At 50.2% G+C, this 19,130-nt stretch overlaps 2 protein-coding genes across 4 annotated transcripts; one reads left to right on the forward strand and one right to left on the reverse strand.

Moving 5' to 3' along the window:
- The first annotated feature begins 431 nt into the window (after window positions 1-431).
- Window positions 432-6,311, forward strand: SMCR8 (SMCR8-C9orf72 complex subunit). Its single transcript, XM_020814617.3, has 2 exons — window positions 432-3,410; window positions 4,254-6,311. The coding sequence occupies exons 1-2, from the start codon at window positions 1,051-1,053 to the stop codon at window positions 4,705-4,707; spliced, it is 2,814 nt and encodes a 937-aa protein (XP_020670276.3). The 5' UTR covers window positions 432-1,050; the 3' UTR covers window positions 4,708-6,311.
- A 2,044-nt stretch (window positions 6,312-8,355) lies between these two features.
- Window positions 8,356-19,000, reverse strand: SHMT1 (serine hydroxymethyltransferase 1). 3 transcript variants are annotated; one of them, XM_020814621.3, is made up of 12 exons: window positions 18,853-19,000; window positions 17,517-17,641; window positions 16,375-16,520; window positions 14,869-14,984; window positions 14,474-14,634; window positions 13,259-13,340; window positions 12,420-12,632; window positions 11,760-11,876; window positions 11,053-11,175; window positions 9,763-9,879; window positions 9,453-9,563; window positions 8,356-8,723 (listed from the first exon to the last, which is right to left on the reverse strand). In XM_020814621.3, exons 2-12 carry the CDS (start codon window positions 17,625-17,627, stop codon window positions 8,551-8,553), a joined length of 1,470 nt encoding a protein of 489 aa, XP_020670280.3. In that variant the 5' UTR covers window positions 17,628-17,641; window positions 18,853-19,000; the 3' UTR covers window positions 8,356-8,550. The 3 variants fall into 3 exon arrangements, with proteins under 3 accessions (XP_020670280.3, XP_020670281.3, XP_072838736.2); XM_020814622.3 differs by lacking the exon at window positions 18,853-19,000 and adding an exon at window positions 17,952-17,975; XM_072982635.2 differs by lacking the exons at window positions 17,517-17,641; window positions 18,853-19,000 and adding an exon at window positions 17,186-17,325.
- Between the last annotated feature and the right edge of the window lie 130 nt (window positions 19,001-19,130).

The raw sequence follows: 19,130 nt of genomic DNA on the forward strand, positions 1-19,130 counted from the left end.
CCCAGGCTGGTGTTTATAAATTTAAAAAACTTTAATTTTTTTTTTTTGGTCACGGCTCGCTTTTATTTCAAAAGTGACAATAAAATAGGCATTCAAAACAAAAGGTGAGAGAAAGAAGGTGAAGAGGGAGTGAATCCCAGAAGGCCTTGCTCCGGTCACGGGACTCCCAACTGTCACTTTTTAAGTTTTTTATATATATATATATATTCATATTCATATTCATTTCCATTCATATACTGTAATACCTGACGAACAACTGAAGGGGGGGAAATAACGTGTGAGGGGAAAACTAAGGGTCGTTAGAGGCGAAGGCGGTACCGCTTCCGGGGTCAAAGGGGGAGAGAGGGAGGTCATAATGGGTCATGTGATTCCAAGATGGCTGCCAGGCGGCGGCGGCGGCGGCGGCTGGAAGAGGGAACTGGCGGTTGGTGTTAAGAGGCGCCGGGCGGAACCTGGCCTTGGGGTGGGGGCTCGGGCCGGTCCTAGCGCCCACCGGGTTTCCTGGCGGAGTGATTGCTGGGGGGCGGGAGGCGGGGCCAGGCGCCCATTGCCCAGGAAAGGAAAGTCGAGGCGGGGGGGGGCGCCCCTTCCCGTCCCCTGGGTTTGGAGGTCAGGCCGAAGAGGGGGAGTAGCTCGCTTGGAGAAGAACCTGACCCCCCCCTCACAAGTGAGGGGCTCTCTCTCTCCCCCCCCCGGGCCCTCCTAGGCGAAAGGGGGATCGAGGCCCTCTCCCTCAGGTGTGGGCCAAGGGCCTGCCTCCCCACAACAGGAGAGTTGAGGCGAGGTGACAGGGAAGGGCTCCCTCTGGGGGGGGGTGAGGAGAGGGACACCCTCCGTCCCCAGATTAGGAGGCCAAGGGGGCTCCATCAGGGGGAAAGTGCCATAGGGTTTTTTTGGGGGAAGACCCCCCTCCCCACCAGACCAAGGGGTGGAGAGGCCCTCGGCTCCTTCGCTCCGGTGCCCCCTCCTCGATGGACTCCCGCTGAGCCCCAGTGGGCCAGGATCCTGTTTTCCTCCCATGCCGCTCTGCCACCGCCCCCGCCTGGAAAGATGATCAGCGCCCCGGACGTGGTGGCCTTTACCAAAGAGGATGACTACGATGAGGAGGCCTACCGCCCCGAGCCGGCCTTGCCCGAGGAATACTCCGTGCCCCTCTTCCCGTTCGCCAGCCAAGGGGCCAACCCCTGGTCGAAGCTGTCCGGTGCCAAGTTCACGCGGGACTTCATCCTCATCTCCGAATTCTCGGAGCAAGTGGGGCCCCAGCCTCTGCTCACCATCCCGGACGACGCCAAAGTCTGCGGCACCTTCGATCTCAACTACTTCTCCCTCCGCATCATGTCGGTGGACTATCAGGCTTCGTTTGTGGGCCACCCTCCCGGCTGCCCCTACCCGAAGCTGAACTTTGTGGAGGATTCTAAAGTCGTGCTGGGCGACTCCAAAGAAGGAGCTTTTGCCTACGTCCACCACTTGACCCTTTACGACCTCGAAGCGAGAGGCTTCGTCAGGCCTTTCTGCATGGCCTACATTTCCGCCGACGAGCACAAAATTATGCAGATGTTTCAGGGCCTCTCCGTGGAATTCTCAAAAGCTTCGGAGTGCTTAAAGACAGGGAATCGGAAAGCTTTTGCCGGCGAACTGGAAAAAAAGCTCAAGGACCTCGATTACACTCGGACGGTGTTGCACAACGAGACTGAGATCCAAAAGAAAAACAACGAGAAAGGGTACTACACCACGCAAGCCATTGAGAAAGCTAACGAACTGGCCAGTGTTGAAAAACTTATCATTGAACATCAAGATCTCCTGAAACAAATTCGATCGTATCCTTACAGTAAGTTGAAAGAATCAGAATTTCATCCTTATGAGCCGGACTGTGCAATGGAACAAGCCGAGGATGACCCAGAGGAAGGAGTTACTACCTTGAAACCGGATGAGCCCAGTGAAACACAGTTTTACCCTCAACGGTCCTCTTACACCCCGAAGCTGATCAAGGCAAAACCTGCCAAGTGCTTTGACAAGAAGCTCAAAACGCTTCAGGAGCTGTGCGACCTTTATTTTTTCACCCAAACTCTAGATCAGTTACATCAAATTGAGAAGATGTTCAGAGGGGACGTTTGCTACCTCTTGACTGACCAGATCAGCCAGGCCCTTTTGAAACAGCAAACAATTACTAATTTCCTTTTCGAAGAGTTATTCCCAGCTGACGAAAGACAGGCGGAGAGGCCGTTGAATGGCTACCAGGAGTCTCACCTGGACAACCCCAGCGACAAAGGTTTGGATGTTTGCCCTGTTGCTAAAACGTTGGCCGGTTTGGGGTCTTACAAATCCAGCGTCGAGAGTGTACCTATTAAGATGGATCAGGAAAGGGAAGACGCCCAAGAAACGGAAGACGCATATGCCATTCCTTATGACCATCAGGACAACGTGGAATATCTCGGCGCCGATCTGAAAGGGAGCGTCAGCAGCGGCGAAAGCATCGAAGTGTTGGGGACAGAGAAGTCCGCTGCTGCTGGGACTCAGTCTGAAAGCCAGGCTCACTTGCCCCAAACTCACCTGAGCCCCCAGCTCGCACGGAACAAAGCGGTGAGTCGGAGAACCGTCAGCGAGGACAGCATCGAGGTGCTGAGCACCTGCCCCTCAGAGGCTCTCATTCCGGACGACTTCCGAGCGAGCTACCCAAGTGCCATTAACGAAGAACCTTATGCAGACGATGACGAGGAAGGCCTTCGCTTCAGCCCTGTTTCAAACTTGGACGGGGCTGAAGAGATGGAAGGCAGTCCCAAGCCAGAAAACCTGCTCCCTGTGGACTCCACCTGTTGCATTGGGAAGGAAAGTCCCAACTTCCTCGAACCCCAGACCGACTTGGCCCTGAAACATTGCGACGAGGACGGCGTGGTCAGCATCCCGCCCCAGCCCTACAGGCCAGGAGATCAGGGGCCTCATGTGAACTTTACGGACTATTCTTCCCAGGATGGCGGCTCGGGGGGGCTCCTCGGCTACGAGCTGGATCCCCATTATCTCTCGAGCACCCGAGAAGCAAGTAAAATGAGCCTCGACAAGTGCTCTGACTCCACCAGCCACATCAGCAGCACGGCGTCCACTAGCTCGGACCGGACCCCCTCCCCGTCTCCTCTCGGCGGTCCGCTTGGGGAGAGGCACAAGAAGAAAGCCAGCCAGAACGCCCTGCGGTTCATCCGGCAGTACCCTTTCGCTCACCCGGCCATCTATTCTCTGCTGAGCGGCCGGACGCTGGTCGTGTTGGGGGAAGAGAAAGCCATCGTGGAGAAACTGGTCACCGCTCTGTCCATTTTTGTCCCCAATGTCGGGGCGTACGCCAAGCCAGTGAAACAGTGGTCCACGTCCCCTTTGCACGTCACAGACTTTCAGAAGTGGAAGCTCATTGGATTGCAGAGGTAAACAAAACAGAAAACCAGCCCATCCAAGTCTTGTCCTTATACAGTGTGTGGAATGGTTAGAATAGGAGTGTGGGGGGTGTCACATGGATTACATGTTGCCCCCCCCCCCAGTCTGTCTTTGCAAATCCTTCTATTGCCTCCCCTTCTTTTGGGCCAAAAACGAGGGAAAGACATCTTCGGGTGGGTGTGTTTCTCTTCTAAAACAAGATACGTAGCTCTGCAACTTATTTTTTGTGGGGGTGGAGAGAGTCACCTTTCCTCAGAGTAAACACAACAAGGGGGAGAGGCCCTGGTACTTCCTGCATCAGGTCCAAGGAGGTAGGAAACGTCCCCAGGAGCTTGATGGACTGATTTGCCTACTAGTATATTAAAGACAAAACCTTTTTTCAAATGTCATAATACTAGAACTTGAGTTGCGGCCTCCTTTGCTGCTCCGTTGCTTAATGAAACCTCCTGGATCAGAAGCAGTCTTATCCCCGAACACCCAGTGCTTGAGACACATAATAAGGGAGGGGCGTTGCCTTTAGATGGATTTGTGGAGGTGGAAGTGGCTCTTTTGAATGTGTATGAACCCTCTGTGTTCGAAGGCAGCACCCAGCTGAACATCAGGTGGTGAGTGGCGAGACGGTGAGGGTTAGGTATAGTAAATTGCCCACTGCATCTATGCAGCTCTGGTACACCCAGTGGGGCAGCAAAATAGGAGCCTTAGCAGTTGATTCTCCTTGGCCGTGTCATGGTTACACAGGTATTTTTCCATGCACAACTTCCCTGCAATGGTTTTGCACAAGGAGAGCAGACTGCCTCAAGTGTTTCACCTTGCTTTCCCCCTTTCCTCCCCAGATCGTCTTCTCCTGCCGGCATCGGCATGATGCATTCTCTCAGCCGCTACAGCCGTTACGTCAGTGTCCTGGACGCGGACAGCAAGACCCTCCGCTGCCCGCAGTACAAAGGGACCCTGATCCCCCGCCTGGCCGACCACCGCACGCAGATCAAGCGGGGTAGCACCTACTACATGCACGTCCAAACCATCCTCACCCAGCTGTGTTCCAAGGCCTTCCTCTACACCTTCTGCCATCACCTGCATCTCCCCATCCGCAAGGAGGAGACAGAGGCGTCCGTGGCGTCTCGGCGGCAGAACTTCCTCAAAATCCAGCTGGGGCTGGCCAACGAGGACAGCCGAGTGGTCCAGTATCTGGCCGAGCTCCTAAAACTGCATTTCCTTCAGGATTCCATCCGGGGGGTTAGCCCAGTCCTCAGGTTTGATTACGTGCCCAGCGCTTTGTACAAAATTTAATCGGCATCCAGCTTGCAGATCTTGCCTCCCGCGCACCTGCACCTCGCCATCACATGTGTTCTCCTGCAGCTGTCCACAGGCCCACCCGATTCCATGGCCAACGTGCTTGTTCTTGACATGGGATTGCTGCGGTGGGGACACACAAACCTCATTAAAATAAGGTTTCAGAATAACTCGGCTGTACCTTTTTAAGGAGGGACACTGCCAAATTTTATATGGGTATTCAAAGTGTGTGTGTGTGGAGGGAGTGGACTGCTTTGACCAAGTGGCGAGCTGTATGGCAGGGGGAAACCTGCTTAGCAGTCTGTCTCCCAGAGTGTTAAGCTTTTTAAAAACCTGAAACAAGCTGCAGAATCTTTCAGAAGTGTAGTCAGCATAACCATGTATGGAGGGGGTGTGCAAAACACAGTTTATTCCCCATGTACCCCAAAGCGAAGCGGTTGTGCTTTCAGCCACCGATCAAGCAGAATCCTTGCAGAAGCCCCCTTTGACGTGTCACTGAGTGTTGTAATGCCTCCTGAAGCTTGCACCCCTAGAGAGCAGAGGCAGAGCGTAAGGAGAGAGGACGTGGAAACCGGAGGGACACCTTCCTGTCATAGACTTGACGGACAGAGGCCCTCCAGATGTTTGAAAGCACAAAGAGGCCTTGCTGGTGTGACTGTCGGGCAGCCCAAAATTCTGCTACATCTTGCGCACTTCTCCCACAGCAGGAAGGAAACCCAGATTCTTGGAGAGCAAGTAAAGGCAGCAGGTAGGGAAAAAATAATTGCCCTGTGTCCTTAATTCTTTGCACTCAGGGGTAATGAGGAATGAATGTACTGGATTCGCACATGCATATACACACACTGCTTCCTGGACTGCTTTCCCGTGCGTGGGTTTTGGTTTGCTGCAGAGTTCTGCTCGCCCTCCATTTTGGCGCAGTCGGCTTCCATGGCTGTTTCTGTCTGTTTGTTTCAACACCCAAGAATTTCCAGTAGTTTCACTACCTCTGCTGTATCCAACCAGACCGCAGGGGGATTTTTTTTGTTTCGGATTCCTCCCAGGCTGCGCTAGATGCTGTTTGGCCTTGTACAAATCTTCGGAGTTCCAGCAAAGTTCGATAGAATGCTTGGGTTCAGCCCCTTCCCTTCTTTTACCCTGTGAAAACTTGAGAACATCTGTAAGACAAGTCTCCCCCTTTGTTGTGGATTAATTGCAGCTGAATATCAAAACAGCCTCTCTGGCTGCAACCTTGAAGAGTAGAGAAAGGCCTTACCAGTTTTATTCTCCACCCCCCCCCCTTTTTTTTTAATAGCCTTTTTTCCCTTGTGCCGGAAGGCTGATTGTGCAAAGGCAGAGAAACTGGATCAATATGCATTATTCTTAAAACCTCTGTTCTGTGTGATCTTGGAAAAGAAGTGTGCCAGAATCCAATGTAAAGTTTCTGATCTGGGAAGCTTTCAAGTGTTATGTATCAGCTTTGGTGTTTGAAGAATTTGGGAAAACTTGATGTATAAGCTGCACTATTGTGTGTGTATATATATATATATATACAATATATATACATAAATATATCTAAAATAAAAGCATCCTCTTCTCAAGGGAGGTGCTTTTGCTATACTGCACTTTCTGAGTTCCCTAAGAGAGCGCTCACACCATGTCCGTCCCTATGAAAGCACTTTGCTGTTTAATAGGAGAGAAAATGATTGGGTTTCATATGGATGGCTAGGGCCTCACTCACACCCACAACTGGAGAAAATTTCCTTTTCAGGACCGCCGTTCCCAGAGTACGTGGCCAATGGGGCATGTTGGCTAGGGTATTGGGGGGGGGGGGGAGAGCATTCTGGAAAAAGGAATATTACCAACCAGCTCTCTGGTCACATCCAGTCCCAGGGCTGCTTCATCTCAAGAGGGGAGCAAGGGAGCGTTCTCTGCGTTATGGACACCCTGGATCTTGTTTGTGTTACTTAACAGACAGAGGAAGCCACCTGGGCAACTTCTGCTATTGAAGTTGAAGCTATTGCAGAATCTCTTGTCCTGGAAAATACAGAGGGCACAAAGGCAACGATTCTCCTCTTAATTGCTTTTCTTCTGCGGGATGATTTTGGGCTGAGTGGACAAAGGGATCTGATTGATCCGTTCTTAAAAAGATGGTGTTGGATCTCAGAGCAGGGCTGCATTGCCCAAACAGCTGTTTTTCTGCATCTCATATTCTCGCCGTCTTTTCCCTCCAAGCTGCATTTTCAGCTGGCAAGGCCCTCAGCGCCAGCCACGCTCCCAAAGACACCGAAACGTCTGGTGTGGCAGTCGCTTTGGAGCTTTGTCCCGACAGTGGTGCAGCTTTCCGAAATTGGCACTTACCTGAGTGAGGGACTGCATCTACCGTAAATCCCCAGGTGTGCTGGTTGAGGATCATGGGAACTGTGGTCTTAACCCCATTTGCAGGTCGGGAAAAGCTGCGGTGGTCCGGAGAGAGATGGAAGGGGCGTCGGCTGGTGCTGTGCGGGCAGCAGGAAAAGTAACATGTAGTTCAGCCTTGTGCAGAGTCTTGTGGAAGTGTAGCTGGAACAGCCTGGCCTGTGTCCTCTCTCTCAGCTGCCTTAACCCCTGTGCCCGTTGTGTGCTGTGGTGTGGAAGCACCACCTCCCTTCTCTGCATCCTGCCTTTTTCAGTTCTCCCGAACTTGCTGAAGTTGCCCAGTCAAAATCCATGCAACACCTCTGTGTGTGACTTATGCAGACAGCCAGCTGGTTACTCTAAAACATCCTGCTTTTAAAAGATGGTGTATTGGTTTTTAGGAGGAAGAGAAATGAGCCTTGTTCTCTCCTCTGGTCCACCAAGGAGAACAAATCTGTGGTTAGCAGATGGGAAGGATTCTGCAAACCTGTGCCCCCCTCCACCAACTTTTAACTGATGCAGCATGACTCTTCCTTGTGCGAACCAGTTTTAGACCCTGGCTAAAAGCCAACCGTGGGGAACTGTAGCTTTGCAGGGAAATATTCATTCCGTAACTAATGTTAGCAAGAGCGAAGGAGCCAGGGATGGATACCCGACCGGGTGGAACTCGAAAGTGGGGTCAATGGGGAGCTCCCAGCCTATGCTGGTTATGGGCTGAGCTTTGGAAAGCTACAATTTTAAGACTCAAAATTCCCAGAATCCGCCAAGCCTGCATTGGGAGTTTGGGAAATTGTCCCGTAGCCGCGCTGATTAAATGAAAGGCAGCTTTAACATTTGCAGCGAGCTTCAGTAGTAAAGTAAGGGTGGGAGACCTTTCCCTGTTAAGACTTGCTTACAGATTCCGCACCCCCACCCCCATCCTGGAGTACTTCGGAAAGTGAGAAGCTCAAAGGGGGGCGATGCCGACGTCACTGCACTTCACCCTCGAATTTGCTGCCATAGGCAAACAGACCACAAGATCTGCATCGGTGACCAGATACTGTACTTTCCCCTTGAAATGGCAACACAGATACACACAGCCCAGGGTACTTTCGGGAGCAAAACCCTCTGCCCCCTCCCTCCCTCTTGCTCTTCTCCCCACTACTAATCGTGTCCTTCTCCAAGTGGACTGGGCTGGCTGCCCTTTTGACTCTCCAGCTACTTCATGGCTGCATGTTAAGTTTCTCATTATTTCCCTGTACGTCCACGACATTTCTACAGAGACAATAGGAGCAAAGGGGAAAGCATAGTATATATTTGGAGCATTAGCTTTTATCCATCCCTCCTCCATCCAGCGTGCACGAGGGCAGCCTGGTTAAAACAGGAACCCAGCGAAGCTTCAAAGCCACCTCGGAGGAACTGGGCATTTCTTTGGGTCTTCTTCCTCGCCCTTCCGCTTGGGTTGGGCTCCGGTTCTGCAGCGTCCCGTTACAGAACCGGCAAGCCCGGCAGGGGGAAGCCGCCGGCAAAGGCTTCCACTTCCTCCTTGAGCGCCGTCAGTGGGTCTCGGTACGTCTCGTCCTTCTCCAGCTTCTCTTTGAACTCTTTCAACGTCGCTTTGGGGCTCATGTCGTTCTGGACCCGCAAGGTGAGCTCAACGCCTGTTACAAGCAAACATATGCATCCGACGGGATTAAAAGGCATCCATTCGCCAGCAGAGAATCTTTTTACCACCCAAGCCGCTGTACAAAGTAAAGAGGGGCCCTCGCCTGATGGAACCCAGCAGCTTCCACCTTGCCTGTTCTCATTTCATGACAAATGAAGGTATTTTTACGTTTCTCAAAGCAACGGGTGGTTCTCTGTGGTCTTGGGGGGTCCTCGTTTGACCAGATAGGCGGGATATAAATAAAATGAATAAATAAATAAATAATAAATAAATTGGGGGGACCACATAGAACCCTCTGGGGTGGCCAGGCTACAATTCCCATCATTCCTCACAGCTGGCTAGGGCTGGTGGGACTTGTAGTCCAAAAACATCTGGCAGGGCAAACCTTCCCCACCCCTTAATCACCACAGAACACAGGCGGGCAATATATTTATTAGGAACAGCTGTTAACTATAAAATATGCAAGCTTGTGGGTTCTTTCAGAAATAAGTTCTTTATTACAGGATCCCTCTGCAATAAAGCAAAGCTTGAATAGGGTCATTGTTAATCTTAATTTATTTCAATTTTTAATGCAATGGACTTTCAAAATCATATTATAGAGGGCCACCCTCTCTGGTAGAGAGAAAGAGAGAAAGATCGACTACGTTATATGTAGTTTTTTGCCATTATTCTGGGAAGCTGGCGGGGATGCCCAATGTTCGTATCGACCCCATGTCTGTCCTACCTCTGTGAATAAAGTGAGCCACTTTTCGGAAGTCCTCTTCCAAGAAACCCCTGGAGGTCAGAGCCGGCGTCCCTAACCTCAGTCCGCTCGGACGCAAAGCGCTTTTGTCACCTAGCAAAAGAAGAGAGGAAGCTGATTCAGGCCACAGGGAATGAATAGAAAGCCAGCCACCGATCTTTGGACGACGCTACGTTCCCACTTACTCGGAGCGACTTACGGATTTTAAAAGAGAAGAATATACTATACTACTGTATATTCCCACCCCCACCCTGTGTGTGCTGGGCTACGTGCACCCCCTGCCTGGCCTTACCTGGGCAGGTGTTCTTGTTGCAGGCGATGGAGCAGAGCTCCAGGACCCGCTCGGCTCGCCCGCCGTCGGTGCCTTGGCTGCGGAGGTCCACCAGGATCAGATGATTGTCCGAGCCGCCTGCGAGAAGCCAAACAAAATGGGTTTTTCTTCTTGTGCCAGCTAGATGACCTTCAGGGTCTCTGCAAATCAACCGCTCTCTGATTCTTGCCCTGGCTAGACTCTGAGCCAAAAGACATCTAGAGAAGACCTGCTTCTCATTCCCGAAAGAAAATCAGAAGCGGCTAACAAAACAACGAGGAATGCAAAGCATAAAGGCAACAGTGATTGCAAAGAGCGATGCTCCCAGAGGTCACGGGACCCAACCGCCATAGATAGTCTTCCGGCAGAAAAGGCTAAGGTATGTTCTTACTTCTGAGATGCCCGGACTATATCCTTAAAGCGCAAATGCTAGTGTGATTTCCCACTATCCACCCAAGCTAGACACGTGGAGGGAGCAGGGGCTCCCTGCTGAATCTGTGCAACTTTCCAAGGAGCAAGGAGGGTTCGTCCTCTACCCGCCACCCCCCAGGCATCTCCGTTCCCTCTGAGCTGCACTGCAAACCCTCACAGAAGCTGGGGAAGGAAGCAGGTTTTTCCAAGACCAGCCTATTGTTGAGAGCTGTCCTGGTGACCATGCAGAATATATGAGGGTGGTTTGGTCTTAAAGGAACAGTCAAGAGCCATTAGCTTTACAAAACACCTGCCCTTCATTTGCTGAGAGGGACAGATCCAGAGGCCTGCCTTTCTGGACTCTCCAGACAGTAGGTGTGCAAGCTGTGGGAGCTCTTCTGGATGCCCAAATTTACCACTGCATCTCTGGTTGCTGCAGAAGTGCTGTGGCAGGTCTTAGAACCCATGTATTTTTTTTTTTTTACTGGCCCCTGGGACCCATTAGAACATTGGAACATTAGAACATTATTTTTGCAAGGGCTACCAAGGAGTCCTCTAAACATTCAGGAAAAGTCCTATCGTAAATATCCCTTGATGGCTGAAGGCCATTCTCTAAAGCAGAGAGGATTAACTAGCCAGAAGGCATGGCCTTGGATCGGCCAGTTTCCTGCAGTAGCCAAACCGAGTGTAACAAAGATTCCCGACAGCTAGCTAGCGGAGACAAGGAGCTATAGTCCAGAAAAGCAACTTTTCTGAACCCTGGTTCTTTTTTCTTCTTCTTCTTTACACCCCTCCATCAGCAGTCAAGATGCAGAAGCAAATCTAGCTAAAAGCCGGAGTTGTGTTGGAATGGCTTCTCACCGGTCACAATATGGTATCCCAAATCGACAAGGGCTTTGGAGAGAGCTTTGCAGTTGGCCAAGACCTGTGTCTGGTAAACTTTGAATTCTGGCGTCATGGCTTGCTTCAGAGATACAGCAATTCCTGCCCACCCCCCAAAAAATAAATCAAAAGAGAAAATGGGAAATAAGTTAAAGTCCGGAAGAACTGATGTCCCACCCAAACTAGAGAACATGGATCTTTAAAAGGATGAGAACAGGAAGACACATGGATTGGAGCTTGGGAATGTTGACGTTAAACCTAATTCACTCCCATTAACATTAATCCACTCGTTAATTCAACATCACTGACAGTAGTGACGGAGATTACAATAACAATTCCTTGCACTGATTGTGAAGGAGACATTAGTAACCCGTTCGTTTTAAATTTAGCGGAGCACACAGTTAAAGTTAGCTTTAAATATAAAGGAATGCACAGTTAAATTTATGCAAAAGAATCAACACTGCCCCCACCCCACCCGGGAAATACGTCGAAATAACAGTTGCCCCCACCTCTTTCGGCCGTTATAATGCTTTTTAAAAGACGGTTTAACAAGTGGAACAAAGACGTTCTGAATGAATTTGTTCCAAACTCTGTACGTGGACATCTCGCAAAGCCTCTTTGCCACAAAGCCTGTACCCCGAGCGGCTGGGATATGAAATAAAGAGCCTTTCCCGTGACCAGCTCACCGGCAATGGCGTGGTTGTGGGGGCCGCCTTGAAGACCAGGAAAGACCGCTTGGTTGATCAGGCTTTCCAAGTTGTACAGGGTTTCCTTTCCTGTTTTGGGGTCTACGCTGCGGACGCCTTAAGATAACAAGAAAGGAGAAGTTATCATTCACTTGTTCCATTGTTACGGGATCTTTTTCCCCAAAGAGGAAGGCAGCAGACGCGGCCCCTTTCCCATTGTTCCGCTGGCGACGACCCTGTGAGGTAGGTTCTGGCTGCCCCAAGATCATCCTGTGATGCAGGGATGTTTGCAAGTCTTTGGGTCTGAGTTCAAGTCTCTGATACCAAGTCCTGACTCTGGGCCCCTATTAAAAGCAAGCTTTTTCCCCCCAGGGAAAAAGAGAAGGCGGGTGGGTTGTGAGTCGCAAGTCAAGTCCAAGTCAATGAAGAAAAAAAACTTGAGTGACCAGCGCAACTTGACGGTCAGTCCTGATGGTGATTCGAACTCAGCCCTGGAGTCTCTTCTGAGCTGTGGTCTGCCACCTTAAGCTGGCAGGTGGGAGTCGTCGTCCAGAACAGCTGCAGACTTTCAGACTGCCTATTCCTCCTTTTAATGCCCCCGACCCTCAAGTCGGGAAATGTCTGGTCCTCGTTTCACGACCGCAAGGAAGGCCCTCTCACCTTTTCGGTAGAAGATCATGCCGGCTCGGCAACCCCGCAGAGTTTTGTGTGTGGTGGTGGAGACCACGTCGCAGTGTTCGAAGGGTGAGGGCACCACGCCAGCGGCCACGAGGCCACTGATGTGGGCCATGTCGGCCAAGAGGTACGCCCCGTTCTCGTCTGCGATCTTCCTCATGCGGGCATAGTCCAGGTTCCGTGAGTAGCAGCTGACGCCTGGCGGAGGAAAAGAAAAAAAAGAGCAATCAATACAGTTTTGAAACACCAGTTTTTAAACCCAACTGGCTGTTAGCCCATGCTTTTAAAATGAAACCCAGGAAAGTCCAGGAAGGGGGAAATGCCCAGCTTCCAAAATAACCAACGCTGAGAAAAGTTCCTTTTTAAAGATGATTTGTTCCTATTACTTGTGTTCATGTTTAAGAAGTAATAGGCTAATATTACACTCTACAAGGATTACAGATCATACCATTAAAGGATGTTGAGTGGCTTGGGTGTTTTTCACTTTAAAAAAATCATGGGATTGATAGCAATCAATCAGCAGCAGACTTCCAAAAATCTAGTAAAAATCCCTTCAAACGCATCCTTAAAAAGTAACAAGATTCCTTGTTACCCTAACAGGGTAATTTCATTTCCACGGTGTCTTTAAGAATTAATTTTGTTTATGCCCATTACCGAGAGGTTAACTCATCCAACTATATTGCTTGTAATGGGTTACTTCCAAACTCTGGAGCAGCACCCGAAAGATAGGCTTCTAACCTTCCAGCAAATAATTCCGGAAAATTAATTCTTCAGGGAGAGGATCTCTCACGCCCTTGCCGTGTCTGGCATCACGTATTTATTACCTGCAATGATCAGTTTCGGATGGAACAAACGGGCGTTTTCCTCTAGCCGGTCATAATCAATGTAACCGGTCTGTGGGTTGACCTACCGGTGAGGGGGGGGGGAAGAGAAAAGATCAAGAAAGAAAGAAAAAACTCAACAGAAGCAGTGATTTTAGCCCAGTGGACAGAGAAGGGAAACAATAAAAGCTGCTTTTATGTGATACAGCCTTTAACCTTATTCCCCCACCCACCTACCAGCATAGCTGTCTGAGAGTTATCTGTAACGTATTTCAGGAGGCGCTGGAGTTTGAGCACATAGGGGTTAAAGCCTCTCTCTCCTCCAGCACCAGTGCTGGATTCGGTGGCTTCTATCTATAAAAGACATCCCATGATCTTTGCATCACTTTTCTCATTAGAGGGTCACATGCTGAATCAGCTGTCAGCACACGGGGCTAAGAAATGTCAACGGCAAAGACACGCACCCCTTCCTGGGCAGTGGCGGTTGGAACACTTCAAAGCAATCCCTCGGAATTACATAACATTAGTCTGAAAGGGTCCCCGGAGGTCATCTATTCCAACCCCATGTTCAGTGCAGAACTGCAGGGTGCAACTGTTGCACCATTGTCTCTTGGAAGTCCAGTTTTCCAGAGAGGCAGGCTTGCATGATCTTCCATTCCCCATGGCTATAGCATCCTGTCAGAACATATTCTGCACTTTTCTGCTTTTCCCTTCTCAGGTTTTACAGCATCTTGTGCAATGAAAGAGTCAACATTTACTTTTGATTTTTTTTCTTATTTTAAATTATTTCCGAGGCTCAGTCAAAGTATTGCCGAATTCTGCAATTATCTTTAAAACAACAACAACACATCTATGGAAATCTTTCCAACCCGCGCCCTATCAGCAGGTTTTAGGGTGGGGCAAAAATCACTAAATTCGCTTTGGAGCAATTTCAAAGCCCTCAAACGCTTTGGCCATCGCCATTTCCAATGGCCAGGCATGCTACCTCCACTGCAGCAAAAGAAAAAAGGTGTGTGGTATTATAAAATCCAAGAGATCTTTTAGTCTTTTATGGGTGTCATGCACCTCTTTTTTTAAACTTTTCAAATGCTATTAAACAAAAGAACTATAGCAGAACAAGAGAGAAGAAAAGCAAGCCACGATCCATAATATGTCCCAGTTAAAGCTGCTTCTGGCTTACGGTCCGACCCCGATCTCATGGCATGGAATTCGGCTCACCTTGTAGGGCATGGACTCAAAAAAGATCGAAGTGGCCGAGATTTTTTTCTTGTCCGTCATGAAACCGTGGGTCAGGTGACCGCCGTCGGGCAGATCCAAGCCCATAATTCTTCCATGAGGCTCCACCAAGGCGGTGTAGACAGCAAAATTTGCAGGGGACCCTGGAACAGAAGCAGAAGGCTGGATCAGGCCCAGCGGCCCCCAGCAGCAAGTTTACGAGAACAGTACACTTCCCTTTGTTGATTTATTCTACGGCACCAGCCACGTTCGTGGTACAAAAAGATCCAACTGCCTGCCCCAAGGAGCATGCATTCGAAAAGATCAACAGCTTGCCCGGTTGAGCCATGACCACCCATGATGCCATGGTGCCCAGCGAAGGATAGTGCTAAGGCTACCTGAGTACGGTTGGACGTTGACGCCCCACTTCTGTGGGTCCAGCCCATAAGCCTGGAGCGCTCTCTTTTGACACAAACGCTCCAGTTCATCCACAAACTCGGTGCCACCGTAATATCTGTCAAAGAGAAGGGAATTTTTAAACACAAATTAAAGCAAAACACAGTCATGGGTGATCTTGATGGAGCAGAAGGGTACGATCAGCAGAACCAGGACGTCCAACTTTCAGAACCAGGACATCCAACTAGAGAAGGAGAAAGATTCAAACTCAGCCTGCTTTTCTAACACACTTATATCCCCCGTCCAGGAAGTTCTGTTTAAATGAGAAATCAGCTCCCTGCAGTCTTACGCTGGCACAGTCCTACCCTGAGCCTTGCAGTGTGGGCGTCTGATAAGGCAGTTTGTCTCATGGCGTGCACCAAGAATGCGCTTTTCATCCAGCGCTTGGATTTTTTTTTTTAATGACAAATCCCCCATCTAGTAGAGGACCATACTGTCTAGGGGATTCTGGAAGTTGTATTAAAAAAAAAAGTAACTCTTCCATGCTCTGATGGGTGTATACATCTTATATGCAACTGGGAAGACCATCAATTAAGCTTTTCACCACTTTAATCTAACACCCCAAAGAATTCTCTCTCTCTCTCTCGAGACCGCCATAACTCTCATCCTTTAAGAAGAATCCTTAAAATGGAAGAAAGCACACAGCAAACCCAGTTGTAACTGAGCTGCGCCCAATTCCAGCACAGATAAATTTTGGAATGAACAAACTGGTCTTAAAGCTTGAGAGATTTCTTTTTACTGATGCCCATGGCAAGAATAGCAAGCTCATGGCATCCCATTAGATCTTTGACCTAAGGTTCATGCCCTTAAAGGGAATTCAAAAAAATAATAATAATACTGAATTGGCTAGAAGAGAGTGGCCAGCCTGCATGCTTTGCAAAACGGCCCTAAGCCATCTGAGAAGCGTAATGAGGATGGATGGTGATCGTCCAATTTTCCCTTGAAGGCCTCCAGTATTGCAGCCCTCGCCATCTCCCCTTGAGGTCATGGTTCCCCTTGCTGTACTTCTCTAACCGTTAAGAAGTTTTTTTTCCTGCTGTTCAGCCTCAAGATCTGGTTTCCTGTCGCTTGAGCATGGGGATGATCAAGAACAGATCCTGACCTTTCTCTGTGTGACTACTGTTCAAGCCTTTGAAAAGTGCTATCCTATCACTTCCTCCGTCTTCTTTTCTCTAAACATGCCCAGTTCTTTCTGCCTTTCTTCCAAGGGCTTGGTTTCCAGTCCCCCTGATCCTCCTCGTTTTCGTCCTCTGAACTTGCCCCATTTTGCTGGCATCTTTCTTCCACGGTGGTGTCCAGAACTGGAGCCAGGACTCGAGGTGAGGCCTAAGCCGTGCCAAACTGAAGGGGACTAGTAACTCACAGGATAGAAATCAGTCTTACAAACACACGAAAAAGAGGTAGGATCTGTCCAAAGGATTTCCAGACCATCCTTCCCAGTCACCCACCTTTGGCCCGGGTAGCCCTCGGAATATTTGTTGTTCATGCAGGAGCCGAGGGCTTCCAGGACGGCTCGGCTGGCGAAGTTCTCCGAGGCAATCAGCTCCAAGCCCAGCGTTTGCCGGCGCTTCTCCTTCTTGATGATGTCATAGACCTTAGAGAGAGAAAACATAAAACCAGCCGTTCGTTACATCTCTTGGCATCCTATCAAACGGGCTGTGGACCTCTTTATTAAATCCATGCACCAGCTCTCTACTCAGGATAGCGCTTGAGGCAGCTAAAAATAAAGCACCGAAGGAGAGCAGTATCTGCAGTATCTGGTTGCAAGCTTCCCTGTGGATGATGGAAAATGCGGAAGTATTGGACGCGATGCATTGCATGGTCTCTGGCTCCCCCTCATAGCCAGTTCTGGTAAATACACCCTGGAAATACATATAAATATGTTATTTCTGGGATTTTTTTTCTTTATTATTTTCAGGCAGTGGACAGTGGTCCCGTAGATAAGGGGGTCCTGCTGTTCAGATAAAATAACCACAGTGGAATAGAAATATTAAAAGTGATCCTACGAAATCACAAATAAAAACACATTGATAAGTCAACGGCAGCAGGATTTATCAGACTTGAACACGTGGTGCATCAGCTCAGGTGGCAAAAATCCGTCTGAATTAGATGCCTTTGACCACGGGCAGAAAAACAGCAGGAGTTCCATCTTATTTAGTATTTGTTTATCAGTTATCTTTACAGCTCTTTCCCCCCCCCCTCTGGAATTCTCTAGGCAACATCCAAGACTCTCCACCTCTTTTTACACGCACAACCCACCGTGTCAGGTAGACCAGGACGAGCAAACGCAGCTGTCACCCAGTGACGTTCAAGGCTTCGCGGGGACCTGAACCCGCTACCCCTACGCTATCGACCCCTCTCCCGCACTGACTCTTTCCAACTTGGTGCCCGCCCGATGAGTGGCTGGAGATTCAACCTCTCGGTTGCGTCAGGAAGTCAACGACCCAACGTCCGTTGTCTCGGGTCCCTTCAACACTACCCTAACGGTGGGAGGCAACCGGCCAACGGTCCTTCTGTTTCGCCTGCCAGAATCGATACCCTCCCGGCCCCGTTGACGTCACTGCTGCCCAACCAAGGAGAGCCCCCTCACCTCTGGGTCGTTGGTGTCCAGCGGTTCCATCACCATCTTGTTATGGGAGTCCCAGAGGCCCTTGATCACGGGGGCCCCCATTCCTTTCATGCCGTCGCTGTAGTGAGTCATGGGTTGTTTGTGATCTGAATAAGGGAAATCAAGAGAAGAGTTGCATAACCCCAAAACATGGATGCCAAAAAAACAATTATGCAAACCTATCGTCTTGCTTGTGTTGTCTTGCTCGTTCTTAGCACAACAGCAGGACCTTTTGTCACACATTTCACCTTCTCCTCGCCCCCCCCCGTGTATGAATCCAGGTCCATTTTCTGAGGCTGCCCATCTTGAAATGGGCAGCACCCTGCACACGTTCATAGGAATCAACACAACTCAGCAAGTCTCCAGAAAGTGATTTCGTCGGAACAAAAACGGACAAGGCAGCCTGGGGAAGGCAACCTCAGCTGTTGCACAGCTGCTGGGCTGTAACACCTCTGTCAGAGGGCAGCAGGAACAAAGCTGCGTCTGTCTTAAAAGTGGGGAGTTAAAAATAAGCCATCAGGGAAGAAATGGCGATTCCGAGTTAATGGTTAATTCCTCAAGGGCAGCGAAAGACCATGTGAAGAGTTCATTGGGCAACCCCATCATCATCATCATCTGGTTTGCAACCATCAAACAGTTAAAAGTCCATCTTGGAAATATTGTTTAATTTCCTGGGCACAGCTCAAACTAGGACTTCGAAGACCTGGGTTCAAATCTCTGTTTAGCTGTGGAAGACCCTGCGGTGGTGGAGGGGGTTGCGGTGGCCACGGGAAACCACTCCACGTATCTGAAGACCACCGTTAGGATCGTCCTAAGTCAGAAGCTACTTGAGGACACGCAGTGACAGCCTCCCAAGTGCACGTGTGTACCTGAAGAGCCGAGACAGGCTGTTTCCTGCACGCCACCACCGTGAGACGTCCACATTCTACACTTCTGGTTGATCGGCCTGACTCTGCACACTGGCTGCTCCAAATCTGAGCTGTGCAGGCAGATGCTCTCCAGCAAACTCAACTGCACCACACCCCCTCTCTGCACAAGGCTGGCACTCCTTGTGGCCTCGATCGTGCCTTTGGCTTCGATTTCCCTGGCCAGAGTTCCGCTCCTGTGCCTCGGGGACGCACCCGGCGGCTTCCGCTGGGGCATGCAAGGGAGCAGCAGGCTTCACCGGCTGAATTTCTGCCTCTCGTGCAGGGCAGGGAAGGAACGCGAGGCGGGGGAGGGCATGGCACCAAGCATAGGCAAAGGAGGTTCGAACCCCGGTCTTGCAAAGGGGGGGAGGAAGTAATCCGTTCCCCCCCCTCCAAAAAAAAATACTCACCGGCTCTCTGGATCTTCTAGCACGCCTCGGATTCCTTGCACACAAAGGTCGCTTGCTTTGCATTTAAACGCTCGGGGGCTTAAATCCCTCCAGCCCAGGAGCGCCCCGGGAATGGAACGTTCAGCACTTTCTGCCCCGCGTCGCAGCCAATCGGCGCGCTGCGCGGAATTCTACCGCCTGCCGCCGCGGCCAATGGGAAGGAGGGAGACCCGGGCCTCCCTCTCCTCCCGGGCACGCCATTGGCTGAGGGCCACCGGGCATTTCTTCATGCGTGTTGG

Source organism: Pogona vitticeps, chromosome 13 (genome assembly GCF_051106095.1).
Source record: "Pogona vitticeps strain Pit_001003342236 chromosome 13, PviZW2.1, whole genome shotgun sequence".
Classification (NCBI taxonomy): Eukaryota; Metazoa; Chordata; class Lepidosauria; order Squamata; family Agamidae; genus Pogona; species Pogona vitticeps.

What these genes read in the sequence shown, in the direction of transcription:
- SMCR8 (XM_020814617.3), top strand. Translation starts at nt 1,051, where the DNA reads ATGATCAGCGCCCCGGACGTGGTGGCCTTTACCAAAGAGGATGACTAC. An exon ending in AAGCTCATTGGATTGCAGAG is followed by an intron (nt 3,411 to 4,253) that starts GTAAACAAAACA and finishes TTTCCTCCCCAG; the next exon opens with ATCGTCTTCTCCTGCCGGCA.
- SHMT1 (XM_020814621.3), bottom strand. Translation starts at nt 17,627, where the DNA reads ATGACTCACTACAGCGACGGCATGAAAGGAATGGGGGCCCCCGTGATC. An exon ending in TTGAGTCCATGCCCTACAAG is followed by an intron (nt 13,341 to 14,473) that starts GTGAGCCGAATT and finishes CCTCACCGGTAG; the next exon opens with GTCAACCCACAGACCGGTTA. An exon ending in TCCGAAACTGATCATTGCAG is followed by an intron (nt 12,633 to 13,258) that starts GTAATAAATACG and finishes TTCCTCCGCCAG; the next exon opens with GCGTCAGCTGCTACTCACGG.